The sequence below is a fragment of the Pieris napi genome, chromosome 17 (genome assembly GCF_905475465.1).
Source record: "Pieris napi chromosome 17, ilPieNapi1.2, whole genome shotgun sequence".
Classification (NCBI taxonomy): Eukaryota; Metazoa; Arthropoda; class Insecta; order Lepidoptera; family Pieridae; genus Pieris; species Pieris napi.
In genome coordinates, this window is record NC_062250.1 from 3394586 (window position 1) to 3416039 (window position 21454).

At 33.4% G+C, this 21454-nt stretch overlaps 3 protein-coding genes across 6 annotated transcripts; 1 reads left to right on the forward strand and 2 right to left on the reverse strand.

Annotated features, from left to right (window-relative positions):
* Positions 1-1402: 1402 nt before the first annotated feature.
* On the reverse strand, positions 1403-18464 carry LOC125058034 (glutamate receptor ionotropic, delta-2-like). Of its 4 annotated transcripts, none has more exons than XM_047662036.1 (9): positions 17939-18464; positions 11472-11542; positions 10139-10327; positions 8448-8611; positions 7859-8028; positions 5100-5293; positions 3092-3384; positions 2321-2504; positions 1403-1889 (listed from the first exon to the last, which is right to left on the reverse strand). In XM_047662036.1, the coding sequence occupies exons 3-9, from the start codon at positions 10193-10195 to the stop codon at positions 1635-1637; spliced, it is 1317 nt and encodes a 438-aa protein (XP_047517992.1). In that variant the 5' UTR covers positions 10196-10327; positions 11472-11542; positions 17939-18464; the 3' UTR covers positions 1403-1634. The 4 variants fall into 4 exon arrangements, with proteins under 4 accessions (XP_047517992.1, XP_047517990.1, XP_047517993.1 ...); XM_047662034.1 differs by lacking the exon at positions 17939-18464 and adding an exon at positions 12195-12589; XM_047662037.1 differs by lacking the exon at positions 11472-11542.
* LOC125058037 (exosome complex component RRP45) lies at positions 16006-19249 on the forward strand. Its single transcript, XM_047662042.1, has 7 exons — positions 16006-16198; positions 16287-16381; positions 16469-16691; positions 16775-16995; positions 17099-17347; positions 18458-18633; positions 19113-19249. The coding sequence occupies exons 1-7, from the start codon at positions 16133-16135 to the stop codon at positions 19199-19201; spliced, it is 1119 nt and encodes a 372-aa protein (XP_047517998.1). The 5' UTR covers positions 16006-16132; the 3' UTR covers positions 19202-19249.
* Positions 19211-21224, reverse strand: LOC125058038 (histone deacetylase complex subunit SAP30 homolog). The gene is made up of 3 exons (XM_047662043.1): positions 20397-21224; positions 20096-20314; positions 19211-19677 (listed from the first exon to the last, which is right to left on the reverse strand). The coding sequence occupies exons 1-3, from the start codon at positions 20589-20591 to the stop codon at positions 19549-19551; spliced, it is 543 nt and encodes a 180-aa protein (XP_047517999.1). The 5' UTR covers positions 20592-21224; the 3' UTR covers positions 19211-19548.
* Positions 21225-21454: the final 230 nt, after the last annotated feature.

Here is a 21454-nt window from a genome sequence, read left to right on the forward strand (position 1 = left end):
ATTCATTTATACTATAATATTTAATGTTACCGGATCAAGTCACGTACATATTTAATTAAAATCATTGTAAAATAAATGCTGTTTCTACGCGGTAAATTAATAGACTAGTTTAAAGGTGATACATATAAATATTTATTTGCTAGACATGTTGTTAAAATGAAACAGGAATAGTATTTTATATTTTTATTTAGATTGTTCCAAGCATTGTTCACACCAAATATAGTGTGCATTTCTAGGTTAAGTAATCTTAAATAATTTGTGACAATATAAAATATAATCATGTGTTATTTTATAAAATTAATGAATCGTTGATACGATTTTTTTAGACAACAATAATAATTTGGAGAACAGACCTTTCGTATTAAGAAAAAATTATAAACATAGATTATAAACTTTCCTTGCGACCAGGCTAAGGTTTTTCGACCGTACTGTCGATTAACTGTAGCATAACTAAGTAATGTTACACATATTTGTTTCGTTTAAAATGACACCATCATTAATTAATCGAATATTTAAAATGTAAAATAAATATATAGCCGTTTTATATTGTCACAAATTCGAATATTAACAAAAATTGTTTTTTATACTTAAAACATGTGATCGTCTTTATTATAAGAAAATTATTACAACTTCATTAACAAAGATTCGTAAACAAACAATTTTTTAGATATGTTCAATATTTTGTGGTCTTGAACGCCTTATCATTAAAATCAAATGTTATGATAGTGAAGTATTTTATAGGTAAATACCAGAATAAGGCTTTCAAGTTTTATACTTTATTTATACAATTATGCATAATATTTTATAGGTGTGTAGACTCGGCTTGGGCTCGGTCTGTCAAATCGTTTGGTCAAATGTACTATGTATGTTTGAGACAAATGTGAAAATTTTCACAGTTAATAAAAATATATGAATCAAACAATATTTTATTTTATCCTTTGCGATATTATTCTTTTTTCAATTTTTTCATAAATTGCAATTACATAGTTTAATAGCGTCAAGTACTAAATCTTGGAATAATCATTATAAATCTTTGAGGATATTTTTGCCTAAGGAGTAAAATATATACCCAGACTTATATTTTCCAACAAAGACCTGAAATATCCAGACTCTTTGACTCGTTTATCGTAAGGTAAGGGAGGAAACTAACTCTAGCAAAAACATGAAGAACATGTCTCAATATCAAGGTGTGTCTGGCTAAAACATACGCCAACAACTTACATAAAAAATCTAAATCTTCAGAATAAAATGCCACAAACGGCCTACCCTAATAAAATGTGATATAAATATTGGTGTGTCTATGCGTGCGTATAGTGTGTGTGATGAGAGAGTGTGTGACCATTTACTTATTTTGTACATCATTTCTGCCTTTAATTTATTAAAAACGTCAAGATGAGAAAATCGATGATTGTAGAAGGAATTTAAAAGAACTTTTAGAGTCACTCGATAATCAATATATGCTATTTTTTTAAAATAAGAGGTCTGCAAGAAACTGCTTTAAGTCCATTTACATCTTTTATCTTCATTTATTTAATCTTATTTCTCTCCTGTTTTGTGTTATTATGATATAAATAAAGTGTTATTATTCTTAAAAATTACATACTAGCATCGAAAAGCAACGTTAATTCGCAAATTTATCGATATAAGAGAGCTGATGGTGACCTCACAGGAATCAGTCTAGTCTCTCCGTTCTCTTTCTTTATAACCCAATACTCTCTGCCATTGATAAACTTCTTTTTCGATTGTCCTTTTGTTTTTCCGAACAAAGACTCGTATGGCGGCGGACGGTTGTCATCAAATATAGCTGGTTCAATCTTATTTGGTCTCTTTCGGCGGAACCTTGGATGTATGACGTCACTTTTGGGATGAATGTATCGTTTTAGGGATATCTAGAAATACGAAAATATTTTTAAGTAAGCGTTATTAGTTTCCACCATGGCTACAGAGTCATAGATAACAGTAATCACGTATACATTGTTTATTGCATTTGAGCTGGAGGCCCCTACGATTGCCTGGGATTATTAGTTAAGAGCGCGCATTAAGCGGGCCATAGACGGACCGCATGTTGCAGTCAAGACCGACTGCTGTAGAGCTGTCGCGTTAAAGTCGTACACGACTTCAACACTCTCCATTGTAAATGCGGTAGAAGATGCAGAGTGACCCCACATCTCTACGCAACGCCAAAGGATCAAGCCGCTCGGAGAGGTATTAAATTATTATAATATACCATGTTGAATTGCGCAGTGTAAATTTGGCTTCAGTGCATTCAGGACACATTTTAAGACTCGCTCAATTTAGGTTCATAGAACAGTAAACTTACTTCTGCAAGGAAGACAGCAAGAGCAGCAGCTAATCCCGTCATCATGATGTAATATGTCATCAGGAGATCCGTGTTACTCAACTGCCTGTCTTTTGATTGTAAATCCAGAGGGCAGATCTTAGTATCGGGTAAGTTACGCATAGAGAGGTGCGAAAGAATTCCCGAATGTATTACGCTCTTTATACTGAAAAATTGATTTATTGGATATTTTGGTGAGCAACTTCGTCTTACTAGACAACATTGATCTAACTGTATTCCCCTGCACTAGGGAATCCCAGTGTTATGGGTGATTACAATTATTCCGTGGTACTTAGTGCATGTTTATTTGTTTTTTTTTTAAGAAAAACTATTTACGTCTAATAAACGAAAGTCGACCGTCGAAGTTAGACCTTAAGCATACTGTAATATAAGTACGTGAAAGGGTGTGTTACTCTGGATTTTAATTGTCTCTGTCTAGAATTGGCAAAATAGGGGGGGAGGGGGTAATCTACACAAATATTAAGGATCTTAAGAAGTATAGTATAAGAAATATTAAGAAGAATCTGCACAAATGTTTGAGTTTACCAGGCTCCAAAACTACTAACAAGATTTAATGTGACAAGCAACACACACGAAAAGAAAAAATACATCGATTCATTGTGATTGTGATTCGATTTCAATGTGTGAGTGGCAATTGAAAGTAAAACAGTTTTTCTTTCCTTTAACTAAGAATTCTATGCGGCAGGCATAGCACAATGTCTACCAAATACGATGGAAATTAATTATACTTACACCGGATTAAACAGCGATTTCAATTTCGACTTATGTTGGTATGCAAACGCTCTCCTTTTGGTCATGAACACACCAGGTGCAACTACGTACGTGCATCTTTCAGCTTCGGGTACGCCCATCCTGGTTTTTTGTAAATAGTCGTTGTACATAAGGTATTGTAAAGTAACGCTTGGTTGGACTAACACCGCTCCTTCGGATACATAAGTAAGGAACGAGGACGTATCTCTGACTGACAGAAATCTACCTCGTCCAGTCGTAACAGTTTTTAGTAGGAAATTTATTACTTCATCCGGCTGAAAGAATATAAATATTAGAAATAATTGTGAAGTTTTTCTTATATCTCTTCGCCGGTTCTCTATAATTTTCAGTGATACCGCATCCGCATTTATTAATTCTTCTATCAAAACCATAGTTAAATACCTACTGCTACTGGGTCCCTCCCACGCCTTTATAATCGGCTGGTGACTCCGTCGGATCACGCGGTATATGAACCTAATATAGAAATACGACTCGCTCTATATATACCTATTGACAGTACTGGCACTGTTCTTAGCAAACCCATTTAAGCTGATAATGGTACTTCTACAAACAATTATTATAATTACTTCTGGGCTCTTTAGTCCTGTGGTGGTGATACATATTATTTCTTATAAATTTAAGAAGTCATTAAGAGATTTATCCATTCATAAAATTGATCTCAGAAATATGTACAGCACATGCCCAACTTCCAAACTTCGTTAAAGTAAAAAACACACGTATTCAAACACATATTATATGGAAATAATAAATAGTAATAAAAATAATTTCACATCTCTACCTATTGCTTTTTATGAGATAGGCGGCAAACGAGCAGGCCACATTCACAGGCACCTTTCAGGGATTGGTACGCTCTTTTCTTGAAGACCCCTTAGTCAAATATCTCGAACAGCAGCTGGTTTTAAAAAGAGGTAGTGCACGGCAGAATGTGCCTTTAAAAGCACTGTGTTGCGGAAGGCAAGGCATCGAGATGGAAAGGATGGAATTTCGTATTCTGCGTCCGATAAGTCCGATGATGGAATTCAGCCGCAGGTCCCAACAATTCTTCAAAGCACTTCCATGATAAATACGGTAGAAGTTGCTGAGGATCGTGGTAGGCATCCAGATGAAAGGTTAGCAGTCGGTCCAACAGTGAAGGTTTATGACCGTCGACATCTGGGAATTCGTGATAGAGGGCACAATTTGTTTCAGGTTAGGGCAGGGCATGGTCGAAGGTGAAATGATCTTTCCGCATAATCGGTGTGATGGGCGTTAAAATCGCTGCAGTGAGAATATTTTGGAGCAGGGAGTCTGCTTGTTTTTGTATGTGCTCTTCGAGCCGGGTAATTTCAGTATAACCAATATGGGAGCTATACAAACGTAGTATAGCGGATGGTCGTCGCAGTATACGCGCAACCAAAGTTGATTCTTGCCTTCAAGCATCGCGAGATGATAAGAGCAAATATCCTCCCGGACGTATACACACACTCCAGGCCGAGGTACAAACAACGTTTTAATTTGTTTCCAGAGTAGGAGAGGAAGGAGGAGTGACGGATATAAGAGAGGAAAGTTGTTTTACAAACATTTTGCAAAACAAAAAAAATGCGATTAAAAAGAGTGGCGGAGAGTTTATTGCCAGTTCTTCTCTCCCGTTCTACGCCCTTGATTTGAGAACTGGCAGTAAATGTAAGAAGCATTAATATGTATTTCTTTACTGACAAGTCATAAGTGTATTATGTTACCTATATGATTAAATGATTTTTTACTTTTACTTTTTTTTAATAGGAAGGAGCACGCACGAAACGCGAGTACAGATACGAGTACGAATAAGGATAAACCTATTGTGTTAATACTTCACGCCGGTTTTCTGTGAGACAGTGGTATTTCCCCGGTCGAATCTGTCTTTTCAGCTGATCCCGAAGGCAACACTATCCCCCTCTAAAGTAAAACTACATATTTGTAATAACAGTAGAAATAATACTATTATACTTACGTTTTTGACAGCATTTTCTACAGCGCCACCTTCCGGAGCCACCCATCGATAGTTTTTCTTATATAAATCCTGAACTGTTTCTATGTCCAAAGTGAATTTCGATAAAGTCAAAAAAGCGGTCAAATTCGCAGTATAGAATGCTGATAATAAAATTATAAACAGCCACCATGTCGCAAATAAAACGCGGGTTGTGTCTGTAATAAATGTTTCATTATGTAAAATATGCTTCAACATTCTACTCTCAATACCTACTTAACTCATAAAGTTCAAATCTCAGATTTATTCTAACTTTATAAAAAAAGCGCGTTTTCAGTGTTCTTTACTGTGATTTTAAAAAGACGTTCTAATTGGTCAGTTCAATAATTCGTTCGGGATGTTAATTCGTTCCATGGAATGCATTTTAAAGACAACCTACTAATATAATATTTAGGACAATATTGTAATCAACACTATAATAACCATATAACCTTGTGATTTTTTGTTTATTAAATAAAGCATTATTATTACTACAAATAATATTAAAATAATAATATAAATATGCAAATAATAATCATGTTTTTTCTCCTTGGAAATACATGGATCTGGAGTAGTTGTAAACTCCATATTTTAGCTGTAATAACAAAAAAAACATAAATTCACTTTTATACAGTATTTACAATTTCCTTAACCTACATAGTAATAATACAAATAATTAAAAATGAATAAATAGAAAATTAAAACGTATTTTAAAAGTTTGGTCGTTATTGGAATTTCTTCCACGCTTGAACTCAACACAAACGCCCAACTGTAGAATATTGGTAACGTGAACCTGTTAATTTGCTCTGAATTAACGCCCGAACTATAATTTATAAATTTTAATAAAAGTGAATAGATAGATAGATAGTACCGGTGACCGAAGAGCTGGTGCTTTTCTCGCTCATCGAATAAGTATCGCAATACATCGAGGAAATGCTGCCAGTCTTAAAGGTAAACGTACACTGTCCAGGGATCAAACTTTCTCAAATTTGTTTTAATGTTATTTTTCTTTAATATTTTTTATTATTACTTTGTAGGTTAAGAAAATTGTAAATACTGTATATTTGATTGTTATGTTTAGATTTTATCTATAAATAAAAATATAATATGAATAATATTTCGTAACACACTTTCGAGAAACACGATTTTGTATTCTCGCACGATCCAATACTATGAAATTATTTTATAGATAATATCGCTGTAATGATTACGGTGTAAACATAATGGATGCAATGATAAATGATCGAGAACATATAACCTTGTTTTATACTTAGATTTTCACTGTTAAGGGCTACACTACATATTTAATGTAAAAATATTATATCCTATTAAAAACATAACTTGTAAAAAAACAAGTCTCGGTTTAAGTTTTTTGTATGGAGTGTTTAAATTAAACTCTGTTTACAGCTGGGTAACAACTGACTTAAACGGTTTAAAATATGAGCTTATAACTAACACAAAATTAGGGCTTGTGACGCTATAACTAACTTGGCTTAAGAGTTCATAAATCTAAATGACACTAACTATATGTTACCGGACTTTATCGGAAACAAATGTTAAAGTACAATTTATAAGTGTGGCAAAAACTAAAGGTACTATGTACGATGGTTGTTTACATTTGGTTTACGCTTCTAATTATTACCTAAACTATTTATATGTAACTTCACTAAAGTTAGGTTACATAACTCTCGCAACGCAGTTCTTCTATCGTAAAAAGGTGTGAGATCCATGTACTTAATACCAAGTCGGTTAATTTATTCAGTCTCTACTTAAGGAACGTTCTGTCTTAAATTATTACTTAATTAGCTGCCCTAATAACTTCTTATTCGTCTTCTTACTGCCATATCAATATTACAATACTTTTATGATTCTAAATAAATACATTGACTTGGCCATTTGCTTCAATGTCTGCTAGAAGTGCCTTAGAGTTTTGATGATCGGTCAGTCAGTGAGTGAGTGACAAAATTAAGATATTTGACGGGTGGGATTCTTAAACGACTGGTTCAAATTTAATGAAAGATGAAATCTACCGTGCTTATAAAATTGCTTGGTAAACGTTGAGGGTACTTATTTTATCCACAACAAAATTATAGGGGAACAAAAATAGCCTGAGCTGCGTAGATAAAAGGATTTTTTTGCTCCTTTGTCGCTTTTTGCTCGACTAAGCGGGCGCACTGCCGTGCCCTCATGTATGACCTAAGGTTTTATTCAAGATCTAAAAATCAAAAAGGAATCTCACTCAATTCATCTTTATAATAAAACCGAAAACGAAGAAAAGTTAGTAATGTCTTTCTTACCATGCCCTAGGCACGAATGTGATGATAAATTACATGTATCACCTGAAATGTTTCTATAATATTTATTATTGCTTGCTATTGAAATATCCAACTGTCCGTGGTTTATAAAAACATCGGAGATTCATGAGCACCTCAAAATCAGGACTGTCAAAGAGGAGATCAAGACCTGGAGTATGAAATACAGTAAAAGGCTAGAAATGCATCGTAATAAGCTTGCCTCGCAACTAACCATACCGGACCTAATAAATAGGCTTAAAAGGCGACAAATACTAAGTCTTGATAGACACGGTTGAAAGAGAGGAGCAGTCTCGATGGAGATTTTGCTCTGAACGTCTAACAGCTCTCAACACATCTGCTCATAGTCTAGCTGACTGATTGCAACATAAAGACTTATATAAAAAAATAAAAAAATAAATTATTATAGTTAAAGAATAGCAAAACACTTACTTGCAGAAGGAGACAACGAGGTACCCTGCTTAATAAAAGATCCATACACAAACCAAAAGCTCGGAGATAGGCGTATATAATCCTCTTCTTCTGGCATTAACTTACTACGAAGCTTCGTTAGCAGTGTCAAGCACGGTCCATATATCATAACTGCTGCCAGGGTTAATAACCTAAAGAAAACTATGTACATCGATTGCTATAGATAATTAAGTATTAAAAAAATAAACCGAGGAAGCCTCTGCATCTGTACATTTTATTGAAATTTTTTTCTTTTTCTAGAACAGTTATACGGTTTCATCATGGCCTTATCTTTCGGAAGCTACTTAACTAAAACCAGTACTTGATATAAAATTATTTATAAAGAATCACGTGTACAAAGTAAAACTAATATAAATAATTATAATGTTATAGCACTTCTCTACTCTTTAATCGCTTGATGTACCTACTCAAAAGATCAAGCTTACGACGGGAAGCGAAGAACACCGTGGATATTAGTTAGAAATCTTTTAAATTCTATATTAAATTTGTTGAGTAATTTAAAAGCTTGAAATGAGATTATTAATATTATGTAATGATTTACTTCTCTTACCAAACATTTTCGTCAAAGGGTGCAAGAAGTCCAGAACCAGCCGCCGACTCCTTTGGGCGTCTTAGCATCATCATCCAGTTAGACTCATCAATTATCGTTGAGAATGTTACAAATTGATCCGAGTTCTTCATAATTGGAATAAATGCCGCTGCCATATCAATACGCTGTGGACATCAGTTTTGTTTAAAAATGTTAACCCTGCTGTTGGCTTCTTTACCAGCAGGCCTACTCTGTATAAATAACCCAATCACTCAATCATTAACAATTCCTAAAATTTGAATTTCATTTCTGTTTCTTCAAAATCTGTGTTCCATTTAAAATTAGTTTGAAATTAAGTAAATCACTCTTGATTTTAGAAATCAGCCAGCAGGTTGTTTTATTTTTGTTGGTCCGGGGCACGGGACCGTTCACACGTCCTCCACAACCTCTTGTGTGTCACTACAAGTCAGAAGATTGGGATGCGATGCGGTCGGTCAGTTGGATATAGGGAAAGCCTTCAATCGGGTTTGGCATAAAGAGCTTCTCTCGAAGCTTTTAGCTCCCGAGAAATTATACGAATGGATCTCCAGCTTTCTGATCGATCGGAGCATCAAGGTCCTGTCATCAATGGACACGTCTCTGTCCTATCTCCGACCCTGTTTCTTCTGCATATAAATAATATGTTGCAACACAGGATTATTAATTGCTATGTGGACGATATCCGAATAAAATTATGTTTATAGTCGAAACTCTGTTACGTGGAGTCTCCGAAAGGTCGACTAAATCTAGAACAATTTAACCCTAAGAAGAGTCTTCTTTAAAGTTTGCGCCTCAGTCAGCATCAGAATACTGGGCGTTGACATATCGAATGACATTCATTTTGCGGTCATTTAGAAGGGAAGGCTACATTAGCCTCCAAAATCTTCGTGTGCTCATTAAAGCGACACGTCTTCTTCGTCGTCTTCAAAAAGACTTCACTCCGGGCCACCACTTAGGAGTTCTGTTCCCTTGTCGTCTATTCTTGTACCTTGGGGCGGGAGCTCCCCAGTACCAGCTTCTTCCACTTGACCATATTCAACGATGAGCGGGTCGAATCGTCGACGACCAACCCCTTTCCAAACGAATTGATCCCTTGACTTTGCATCTTCGACCGCATTTACCACGGAGAGTATTCAGAGGAGTTTGGATTAATACCTGGGGCTAAGTTTCATCATTGGACGTCAAGGCACAATACGAAATTTCACCCATATCACCGACGTCCGACGTTCCACAACTGAGCGTTTCTTAAGGCAGTTTTTGCCGCACACCACCGCTATGAAGTATTTCCGAGCCAATTTCACTTTCATTCAAGAAAAAAGCGTACCAATTCTTAAAAAGCCGGAACTTGTGAGTCTTCTGACAATGTGAGTGTCATGGGCGGTGGCATCACTCAACTTCAGGTGAGATACCGTGTTGCCATAAAATCGTTTTTTTCTATTAAAGACTTTGGATTGAAGAAGCCAAATAATGGATTCCAGTGGTCTGTCATCGCTTTACAATATTTTCCGTCATTTAATAAAAGAGTGTACCAATTCATAAAAAGCCAGCAACGCACTTGCAAGCCTTCTAACATTGTGAGTGTCCATAGACGGCGGCATCACTCAACATCAGATGAGCTACCGTTTTGCTGTACCTATTATAAAATCCCATAGTTATTCTATTTAAAGACTTACATTTGAGGCAAGTAGCCCAATGAGGGATTCCAGTGGTCTGTCATCGCTGTACAACATGTTCCTTTCCGGAACGACAACTTCGTAAGTGAAATTGAATTTCTTCTGTAATATATGTACCAAGTCGAATGCTGCTCCCCTGCCTATGTATGTGCCATTTTCAGTCCTTTCCGCCCAACTCTCAGGATAATACTAGGAAAAATACCATGAAATATAGTAATTTGTTTCTACATAGATACTATTGTTTTTCTCGGGTGACTTTTTTAAAACTCACAGCCCTGCGATTCTGTAACTCACTTTTCGAACTCACACAACGATGATTTGGCATTCTAATAAACAATAAACTACAAGCTCCCACCTTTTCAGAATGCCAAATCATAAAATGACTGCTTCACGACTGATTTGAGAGCGACCGCCGATGCGAAAACCGCTGTGTGAGTTCGAAAAATGAGTTACAGAATCGCAGGGCTGTACTCGCTCGCTTTGCCAGTGCGGTCTGGCGATAGCGATGCCGATGTTTTTGTGTTCTATTTCGATACAATTCTCTTAATATCCGTAGCGCTTATTTGCAAGTTGTAATGTTGCCTTGGGTAGGTACTATTAGTATAAGTAGGCGCGCTACTAAATCTCAACATTCAAGTCGGGGACGTAATTGTCGCTATTGATAGTTACAGAGTACTAGACGTGAGCACTGAGCATGCAGCTACAAATACTTAACATATTATTTTCTTGATATTTAAGTTGATTGATGACGAAAATAATTTTAGATTAAATTAAAATTGGTAAAAAGGCTTACGAGTAAACACCACAACACAACAAGAGTTTATGCCTATAGGTTATTTTTTGGATTTAAACCAGTTCAAGTTCCATCAAAATAGTTTTATTTTTTTTATGTCATTTGACTAGAATTTTCTATCTTTAGTAGTATTCCACCCTGTTTAATATTTATTAATTAATATAAAAACGAATATTATATCACTATCTGCGAAGGCAATTGAAACGTTATGTAAATAAGTTTACAGATTCGCGTCTCTTTTTCGCGATAGTATAACTTTTTCTACAGCTGTGATACTTTTTGACATTCAACACCTTTTGTCTTCTGTAACCATGACCACGCACGCTGTAAAGCACGCGAAACGTCGGGAAAAATTTAAAATTATGTAAAATAATTATAAGTTTATAATAATATATAGCTTCAATCCTTTAAAAAAAGTGTTTGCTTTAAATGTGTAAAAGTTATGTTAACAAAAGACAATACAACGAATAATATGTTTTTCTTTCTTTTCTTTCTTATTTCGACTAGAAATATACATCTAGATATAAATCAGATACCTACATTGATCGTTCCAATCCTCAGATGCTTGCCATTTACAAAATTTTCCAACTGGTGGCGTACTGGTTTAACATCTGGATCACAAAAATTTCACTTGTTATAGATAAAGAAATAAAAAAAATGCTTATCAAACTTTATCCAAGAATTTGTAATTCTGACAAACCAATATGAAAAGACAAAGGATATATGAAAGCTTTAACACACATGAAAATAATGTTTTTAACTCAAATGTTATATTGTTAAAATCAGAATTAAATTTTGGAATTGTAAGGTATCTGTATTAAATTTTCCGAAAACAGCAAAACAGAAAACAAAGACGGAGCGTCGCAAATAGCAATTAAAGATATATGTATTTTAATTGAACAATAAATCTTCTATTAAGAATCGTTATTGTTTTTATATTATACTATCTTTCATCACTACTTCTCTTGATAAGGTTGATTACAATATATGATTTTGGCTTTACTTACAAAATTATAAAAAAAAAAAAATCAATCTTAGTTCAGTAAAGTTTCTTTCTTTAATTAGACGTTATATTCAAATAATTGTAAATAATGTATAATAAATTAATATAAGTGGAAAAATGTTGCCAGCGTTAAAGGTACACTGCCACAGGGACCAAACTTCTTAATTTTCTATTTATTAATTACTATTATGTAGGTTAAGAATATTGTAAATACTGTATATTTGTGTGTTTGAAATAAATATATATAATAAAAATATTACCGTGCAATGGATTATCATCTATAGTTGCGCAAAATGTCGCGTTGCACACAGTAGAAAAGATAAGTTCTAATCCGGCCATTGCATGTCGTGTACTGATTACCGTAACACAAATATCAAGCGGTGACACAGGGTGGCGTAATGGAGGGTGGACATATAAATATGAAAGCTTTAATGGTAGGCCAATCTCAATAATCGAAAGTATAGTTAATTATGAAACATTTTTATCAAAGTTCTAGAGAATATTTAAGTACGATAGCAAAGCTGTTTGGATTAGGTGAACGTATTCCATAACCAAAGATCAGTGATGGCCTAGTGGCTTCAACGTGCGACCCTCTTCCCTGAGGTCATAGGTTCGAGCCCTGGCTGTGCAGCAATGTACTTTCTTTCTATGTGCACATTTCACATTCGCTCAAACGGGAAACGAAAACATCGTGAAGCTTGACCCAAAGATGGTCTACTTGCCTATTAGAATGACTAATGATCATGAAACAGATACATAAATCTGAGGCCCAGATCTAAACAGGTTGTAGCGCCACTGATTTATTTTTATTGTTATGCAATAGCGAAGAGTTGAAATAACCCTAAATCCATAAGCTGAAAAATATAGAATATCTAGTCCAATTATGAACAGATAAGACACTTAAAAAAAGAACTTCAAAGAGAGTACGTTGTAATTAGCTTTTGTCTATCTTTTGTTAGTTTTAAATGATAAAAGAAAACAACTGTAATTATTATTTGTTTGCATACGCTTGATGTAGACCGACATACCGTATAAGGGAGGCAATAAGCAGTAATGGTTTACGTAAATAACATGATATTTAAGTACAGGGTTACGGATCATTCAGATATTATTAATTGATTCCACGTAAAAGTAAAAATACTATAAATTTACTGTACATACCTACTACAGAATCAGAATATTTTTATACCTTGAATTAATTTTGTCTAAAGCACAAGAGTAATAACAATCCAGTGGCGTTACAACCCTATACCTATGGGTTTTGGGCAGATTTTTTGTTTAAGCTATTGCATAGCTTCAATCGCGGGCCTCGAGCGTGGAGACCGAATCCAGAAATTCCGTAACGAAAAAAACCTTGCGCGTTAGAGCGGGACAGAACGCATACTGCGTATTCACATCTCTCTGACGAGATCGGTGTAGCCGGTGCGCGTTAGAGTAAGACAGACTATATAGGCGAGTTAGTCTAAGTCTGGTAGAGTGGTAGATTGAATTAATTTATCAAAGAAAAAACTTGAATTAATATAAAAAAAAATAATAATAATGCATAAATAAATAATTATAATTGCATAAGTTGAAAAAAAAATGCAATAGCTTTACCGCGGCAGTCCCCGAGTGCCACACGTTTTTTTTTATAGAACAGGGGACAAACAGCGAGGAGGCTCAACTGATGTTAAATGATACCGCCGCCCATGGATACTCTCAATGACAGAGGGTTCACGAGTGCGTTGCGGGCCTTATAAGAATTGGTACGCTCTTTTCTTAAAGGTTCCACATAGCGCTGGTGCGCGGCAAAAACTGCCTTCAAAAATGCTCAGTTGTGGAACGACGGACGTCGAGGTGATACGGGTGGAATTTCGTATTGCATCTTCTTCAATAATTTTGATTTCATAAAGAATTAAGTAATCAGCCTTCTGTATTTGCCACATGTCATTAACGTAGTAGCAAGTGCTAATAGCGCCCATTGGAAGAAAATTATCGAATTTGTGTGCAGTGTACAGTAGTCAATAGTCATTCAAACATTGTTTGCATACGCTTGATGTAGACCGACATACCGTATACCGTATAAGGGAGGAGAATTCCTCATGGATAAGAATTCCACAGTTAATAATATATTGTGATCAATAAATATTATAATTATTTCACGAAATATGAATTACGCAATCGCTCAACCCATTAGCATACGTAACTTATAAATATCGATCTTATTACAATGGAAATTGTTTTTTTTTTTCAATTAAGAATGGCTCAGTTATTTGTGCATCTATCTCATTACTCATTTTACAAACATTAATCCAGTGGCGCTACAATTGTATTTTTTTATTTCATAGATTAGTAGGTGATCAACCTTCTGACAAATATCATTTTGAATTTGAAAAATACCGGTTTCTTCACAATGTTTTTCCTTCACCTACGACTGAGATGAGAGTCGTACGCTGGAGGCCAACACTGCTATAAACAATTTTTCAGGCATGTATGTAACCGAAATACCAGAAACACGTCTTAATGATTTTGAAAAATAAATTTTGGGTATGATTCCCGTATGTCAAACCCGTAGCAACAAAGCGCAAAGCCTTTACTCAGATTATGGCCTTACAGAAATACGTAATATTGCCCTATGTTTTTCTATCTTGTGTACACGCGAGTTTTGATTGTGCTCATTGAATGACAACGGTGTTCTAACCTACGACCTTTGGTTTGGAGGCGCATGCTTTAACCACTACGTTAAAACTGCTCTGATAAGTAATTTGTTAAAATATTATTCTACCTTCAACTACTAATTTGTATCTTTCAGTGATAATATGGTTCAATAGCTATAGCCTATGTATTGCTATTTCTGAATAATGAGACACCTCATTATGAAGAAATAACATTAGGAAAATGATTGCATTAACCTACTTATAAATAAGATTTTACGCAGTTTGATAATATCCTAACCATCAACGAAAATTTATTTTATTGTAGTCTTTTTTTTTTCCTTAGGTAGAAAAATTGTTTGATAGTTACCATTTTCGATATTTTTAGTAATAGGTAATTTTTTTGTCCTCATTAACATAGCGTTAGAATCAACACTAATTTATGCAGGTTTAAAAAAAATTATACGTTGAATGGATGAATGTCGTCATTCGGTTTTTATAGTTGTTTAAAAAGCAGATAATTATAAAGTAAAATACAATGACATCAAATCTAACCCAATCACAACTTGGCTTTTTTCGGTTAAATAACAGTTATTTTTTACTAGTTGAAAGTATTTGTAATGCATATTTGAAATTACCTCAAACCGAATGTACAACAAAAAGTTAAGGGGTTTTTAATTCTTGGTTCTACGGGGAACGTTCTGTAGGAGATGGCATCACTGATCTAACCGCTGACACCGATGAATGTGACATTGACATTTGACATGATGTATACCAATAACCAATTCCCAAAGTTAAACACTAAACAATAGAGGTGTAAAAGTAACGAAAAAAAGCGTACCCGTATGTATTCGTTACTATAACAATTAGTACTCGTTACTATAGTATCGTTACTCGTTACTTCTCTTAAAAAATTCGGATTTACTATTTTGACACTTTTAACCGTGAGCACTTTTAAATGTTAATGTTATATATCAATAACATCGCAATCTATTGCATATGCATCAATTATAATGAAAAAGCAACAAATAGGTATCGAAAATTATTTATTGATAATAATACTTGAATAGCATTCTAACGATAAATCAACATAAAAATATTTTTGCTTAGAATAAAATTAAACATCTGTAAAAAATAAAACTTGGACGACGACGAATTTTCAAATTATACCTACTTCACATAATAAACAAACATCGCTCTTTGTAATGTACGTTTTTAAATTCACCGAATATGCTCGCGCATGCGTAAAACATACGATCAGCAAATGTTTCTATACACACATCAATAGTACTTGCGTAAACTGAAACATGTAGATACTCATACTACGAAAGATGCGAGTAACGAAATGTATTTGTGAGTAACGTTTCGTTACTCGGTACTAGATGGCGTACTCGTTACTCAGTAACGAATACATACGGTTTGCTACAGCTCTACTAAACAAGCGCAAAAAATAAACATACAATTACAACCTACAAATAAAGAAAAAAATACCTAAAATACTCTTTATTATTTATGGGAAAGCTATACTTGTATATTGATCTATAATTGTACTGAATGTTGACAAAATGAAAGAAACCCAAATATCAAACTCTGAAAAAACCTTTCTACAAAAAATTATAGCTGGTGGACACGTGAGTTTATTTTTATAAAAAATGAATTATCAAACATGTATTTATTATTTAATTGATTTGATCACCATGAAACTTAACACTTTTTCAGCGTTTAGATGGGCGAATTTATAGTGAAACTAGAAATCTTCAAATCGCGTTCGGCTCAGATTATGGAAGTTGTATGGTTTCACTAGGAGAAACGAAGTAAGTCCTGTTTTTATGTATATACTATATTTAGTATTTTATAAATCAACCTTTTTGTTACAAGTGCTGACTTTTTATGATTTATAGAGTCTTGGCGCAGGTATCATGTGAAGTGGTTCAACCAAAACAAATTAGGCCAAATGAAGGTATCATATTCATAAACGTGGACATCAGTCCTATGGCTGCACCACAGTTTGAGGCAAACAGACAAACAGATCACACAGTAAATCTCAACAGATTATTAGAAAAGTGTTACAAGGATTCAAAATGTATAGATCTTGAATCTCTATGTATTGTAGTTGAAGAAAAGGTATGTTATACATAATACATTAATTAATTTAAGTATTACAAAAATTATGTAATCACATGTGTATTTAAAAAAATCTATTTAAGGTGTGGTCACTAAGAGTCGATGTTAAAATTTTAAACCATGAAGGAAACTTAATTGAATGTGCCAGTATAGCTACACTAGCTGCATTAGCTCATTTTAAAAGGCCTGATGTAACACGAGTGGGGGACAAAGTTATAATACATTCTATTGCTGAAAAGGATCCTATTCCAACAGTTTTGTACCACTATCCTGTGTGTTTGACTTATGCCATTTTTGGAAGCGAGTTAGTACATTCATGTTATTTAAGTGATACACACTATGACTTTTATATAATAGTAATTCTTATGAGATTTAACTATACATACTTTTTTATATAACAATTTCAGTATTCTTTTATCTGATCCAAGCTACATAGAAGAAGCAGTATGTATGTGTACATTTGAGGAAGGAAGTGCAGGTGGGGGCTTGCTTGTTGTTGGTATGAATCAATATAAGGAGCCCTGTTTATTAGATTTGACAGGAGCTGCCATACACAATGTTAATATAGTACATAAAGCCATACTAAGTGCATCGGAGAAAGGAAAATCTGTTGTTGATGTGTTGAAGAAGGCTATAATCAGTGATGATACATTAAGGTAGAATATTTTATAAGACAACTTCCAACCCACTATGATAGTTCTAACTCGAAGAATTTCATAGTGTTATTAGCTATGTTAAATTAAAATGAGTCCAACAAAAATTATCAGTTAAATAAAAGTAAATACTTGTCTAAGAAACAACTGAATTGATATTAATTTTATATTTAAAAACATTCAACAACCAATGGCTCAAAACACCTGATTTGGGGGGCACATAATAAGGTTGGGATACACTGGTCTAACTTCAACCATTAAAGTCTTGACTTAATTATCTATCAACAATAGATACTTTATTTGAAGGCATATCTACTTTTGGCTCAGTTTAGGGCCAATGCAGATGATAAACACTGCAACTATTTATAATTGCACCTTATTGTAATTTTCTGTTTGTTATTATTGTCAACAATAAAATATTGTTTACAATGTTTAGAGTGGTCCAACCATTTGGCTGAATTTAACTAAGGGAACTTCTAGAAAGGGTGATCTGAATAGATGAAAATGTGTGTTACTGTAGCATAAACTTTTATAAGATTGCTGTGAGTTACACTTTATCCGTTATAAAGCCCAATGAGTATAGGATTCACTAACCACTTCCAGTTGTTACTTATTCCATATTTCGTACTTCTTTTCTTCCCGTTTCCATCTAATTTTAACTCCAACCCCATCAGATTGTTTTGGGTTTCTGCTAGAAGTGGAATAAGATAAAAAGTACTTTCTACAACTATGATATTTAATAAAATAAACTTTTATTTTAACCCTTTTCATATGAGTGAAAATGTACCCTTAGTACTAGAGAAAAATTTAGATGAACAATCATGATAAAATGGAAACAGTGGGACACGGGAAACCAAGCAACAGACGCAATATGGAAATTTACAATTTTTTTTACGATTTCAGTAAAAATAATGAATAAATACACACAATAAATTATAATATTTCTTCTCATATTTTTAATTTAATTCAATGTCATCCAGGTGTTATCAATAATTTAAAAAAACAAATATCCATTCAAAATTCCTTAGGCATTTATAATTATTACAAATACTAACCCAATTTAAATGAGACCCATAATATACATTTACTAAAATTAATAAAAATTGTTCCCAGACTAAAGAGAGTCAAGATTAATTATGCAGATATTATAACAACTGAACACAAGCAATCACTAATCAAAAAGGAGCTAAGCATTTGCCTTAAGAATTATAATGCTAATGATATCAACCCAGAGAGTGATGTGGAAATGGATGATGATGTTCAAATAGTTGAACCTAGCAAATATGATGGTAAATATTTATTTACGCATTGTAATTATAAGCAGTTATTGGTTATCATCAAATAGGCATTCAAAAATTAATACAAATGCCTGCTTAACAATAATGCATCTTCTGTTTAATATTTCATTAAGTATATATACTTTTATACCTGACTAATTTAATAGTAATCTAATACAATCAAACCAGGATTATATCCTGCCATGATATATGGACTTTTAGATGACTACAATTTTGTAAAACCTCCTAGTTGTGGTACAAAATTTTGGTATCTATTTTATTTTAATTTACCAACAATCAAAAGGTTGTAATTATTAATATAAATATTATTTTATTTACACAAATGAGAATGATAAAACATACTAATAAAACTAATTATTTAAACAGACAGCCTATTGAACTTCTATAATTAAAATTTTTCAACTTTTTTCTTTCTAATATAATCTATATATTTCTTGAAAATTACATTTATACCAAATATTTTTTTACAGTTGTCCCAACATTACCCAAGACAGCTGAACTCAAAGTTAAGGCAGAAAAATCAGCATGGATTGAGATATCGTCAGAAGAGGATGATTAAATCAAAATAATTTATACAATTATATGTTATTAAATCTCTTTAACAATACTTACATTAATATTAGCATTGCATTTCCCTTTTTCAATTAACAATCATTGCATTTTAATATAGTGTAGAAAATCTTTTCTACGCTGAATAAATATTATGAGACCACATGAATGAGTACATTTGATAAACAAAACAAGTCATTATGCTTCACTTCAAAGACACTTAAAATTATTAAGTTCATAAGAATTATTATGTACAATTTTATAGAAATAATTAAATGAAGATTGGAAATTAAGGAAGAGAAATTATCTAATCTAATCCTAAATTAAGTCTAAAAGTTCATAAATAATCACTTGAATTTACACAGAGTCAGAATTCATTCCATTTTTGTGATCTAATTTATTACCATTAGTTTTCACCATATAAATGAAATATGTTATAATCTCCTTTTCATTGACTGGTAGAGACTTGAAGTGCTTTTGTATTACCTGTGAACAATGATTTCTATTTAAATCAATAGTATAGTAACCATGACATGGGTTACAATTCAGAGCCAATTTAGGTGCAAACCAACTTCTACTTGCATGTAACATGGTCGTTTGTTTCGACATGTGGGTATAACTTAAGTTATTCAACAACTTACAAAAGTAAAAACACTATTTAAATGCAATTCATAAACTAAATTATCTTATAATGTGTTAAACATTAATTGAGTATTGAAGAATAAACTTAAAAATATGAATGCATGTGTATTGTGCAAACTGGCTCAAAGAGCTAATGTAATTCTAATGAATTTTTATTAAGAAATTAATAGGAACTTGGGAAAAGACAAAGGCTTCAATTATTAGATTCAGTCACAGGCTACTAAAACACCTACATCAAAGTGCTAATTATTGTTGTACTTACATCAGCTAATTGAGACTTATTAAGTCCTGGCCTTGTGGGCACCTTGTAATGCTTCTTGTACCTCCTTAATGTATTCACTTGTAATTGAAACCAGTCTACCTCAGGAGAATCTATTTCTGCCTCATTATCGTCATCCTCCGAGTCTTTGTTCCTTCTCTGCTTGGTGCGAGCACACTGAATCATTGTTTTATGGTAATCACAGATGTATGTGTGCCTAGCCTATAAACATATTGCATAATTAGGACCTCTTAATTATAGTAATTATGAATGAAAATGTAAAATATTTAAATGTAGTTCTAACCTGATGATCAATATTTAGTTTAAGCCTCTTTAGGGCCACAGTCTTTTGTATTCGCTTGCTGTATGACGCGTTGCCAGCAAGTCGCCTACATCGGTCACTGTCATCCACAAGGCAACATATTTGATCAGAATTACCTCTGGAATCTTCTTCTCCTGTACTAAACCCGTTGTTCATTTGATATTCCCGTTGAATCATATATAACAGGTAAATTAACTAACTCTCTGAATTCAACTTCCTTCACAACGCTTTGTTAAACAGTTTACGTATTCAGAAAGATTTTCGATTGAGGTTATGAGATGCAATAACAAAAACCATTTTCGATTAATAACGCGACAAATAACATAATTCGATCTCGAAGAAAGTCAATAAGGACCAACTACTTTAAGAAAGCTTAACCATAAGTTTTTCACTGCACTTTTACCAATTTGGGATGCCCATGGCTCTGTTTTAAATTAAAAATTAAGTCAATTTTTTTACACTTTACATATAGTTTTGAAGTAATATCTTGCATAAACCATTACTATAGCTCATATTTACATAAACAATCACTTTTATTTCAATCTATAACACAAAATGGATGTTTTACCCGACGATCACATTTATTGAAGTATAGTGTATACGTCTAGTCGCTATTACAAACGCAACAGCAATAGCATTTTTTCTTTTTAGCTCACAATCGCAAACACAGTACACACACATTAAAAACAGGATAAACTTCGGAATTTAGGCTGTAACTCGTCGATAAACCGTGTAAATTCGAATGTGTTGTTCTAAACTTCTTTGTGAAATAATCCCCACAAATGTTTCTTCTCGTGTTTGTGTGAGTGCATTTCTATTCCTATGCATCAATACGTACTTATAGTTAAGTATAAACAAAAAATAAAGCCGAAGCTCTCTCTATGATTGGTTGCAAAATGGCGGGATTTTCAATTTACACCAATCAGTTAGTTTTACTAATGACATCGACTATTCATGTTTTCGTTACGATGTACGGCACAAAGTTCCCTACGTAATAAGCGCTGAAATCGTGTGATCGTTTTAAATAATAAATATAAAAT

Excerpts from the sequence above, each read along its gene's own strand:
- LOC125058038 (XM_047662043.1), bottom strand. The coding sequence starts at position 20,591 with ATGATTCAACGGGAATATCAAATGAACAACGGGTTTAGTACAGGAGAA. Across the intron at positions 20,315-20,396 it reads AACTAAATATTGATCATCAG|GCTAGGCACACATACATCTG; the intron begins GTTAGAACTACA and ends ATATGTTTATAG. Across the intron at positions 19,678-20,095 it reads ATAAGTCTCAATTAGCTGAT|GTAATACAAAAGCACTTCAA; the intron begins GTAAGTACAACA and ends CATTGTTCACAG.
- LOC125058034 (XM_047662034.1), bottom strand. The coding sequence starts at position 12,273 with ATGGCCGGATTAGAACTTATCTTTTCTACTGTGTGCAACGCGACATTT. Across the intron at positions 8,029-8,447 it reads CCCTTTGACGAAAATGTTTG|GTTATTAACCCTGGCAGCAG; the intron begins GTAAGAGAAGTA and ends AGTTTTCTTTAG. Across the intron at positions 5,294-7,858 it reads CTCGTTGTCTCCTTCTGCAA|ACACAACCCGCGTTTTATTT; the intron begins GTAAGTGTTTTG and ends CATTTATTACAG.
- LOC125058037 (XM_047662042.1), top strand. The coding sequence starts at position 16,133 with ATGAAAGAAACCCAAATATCAAACTCTGAAAAAACCTTTCTACAAAAA. Across the intron at positions 16,199-16,286 it reads AAATTATAGCTGGTGGACAC|CGTTTAGATGGGCGAATTTA; the intron begins GTGAGTTTATTT and ends ACACTTTTTCAG. Across the intron at positions 16,996-17,098 it reads TATGCCATTTTTGGAAGCGA|TATTCTTTTATCTGATCCAA; the intron begins GTTAGTACATTC and ends TAACAATTTCAG.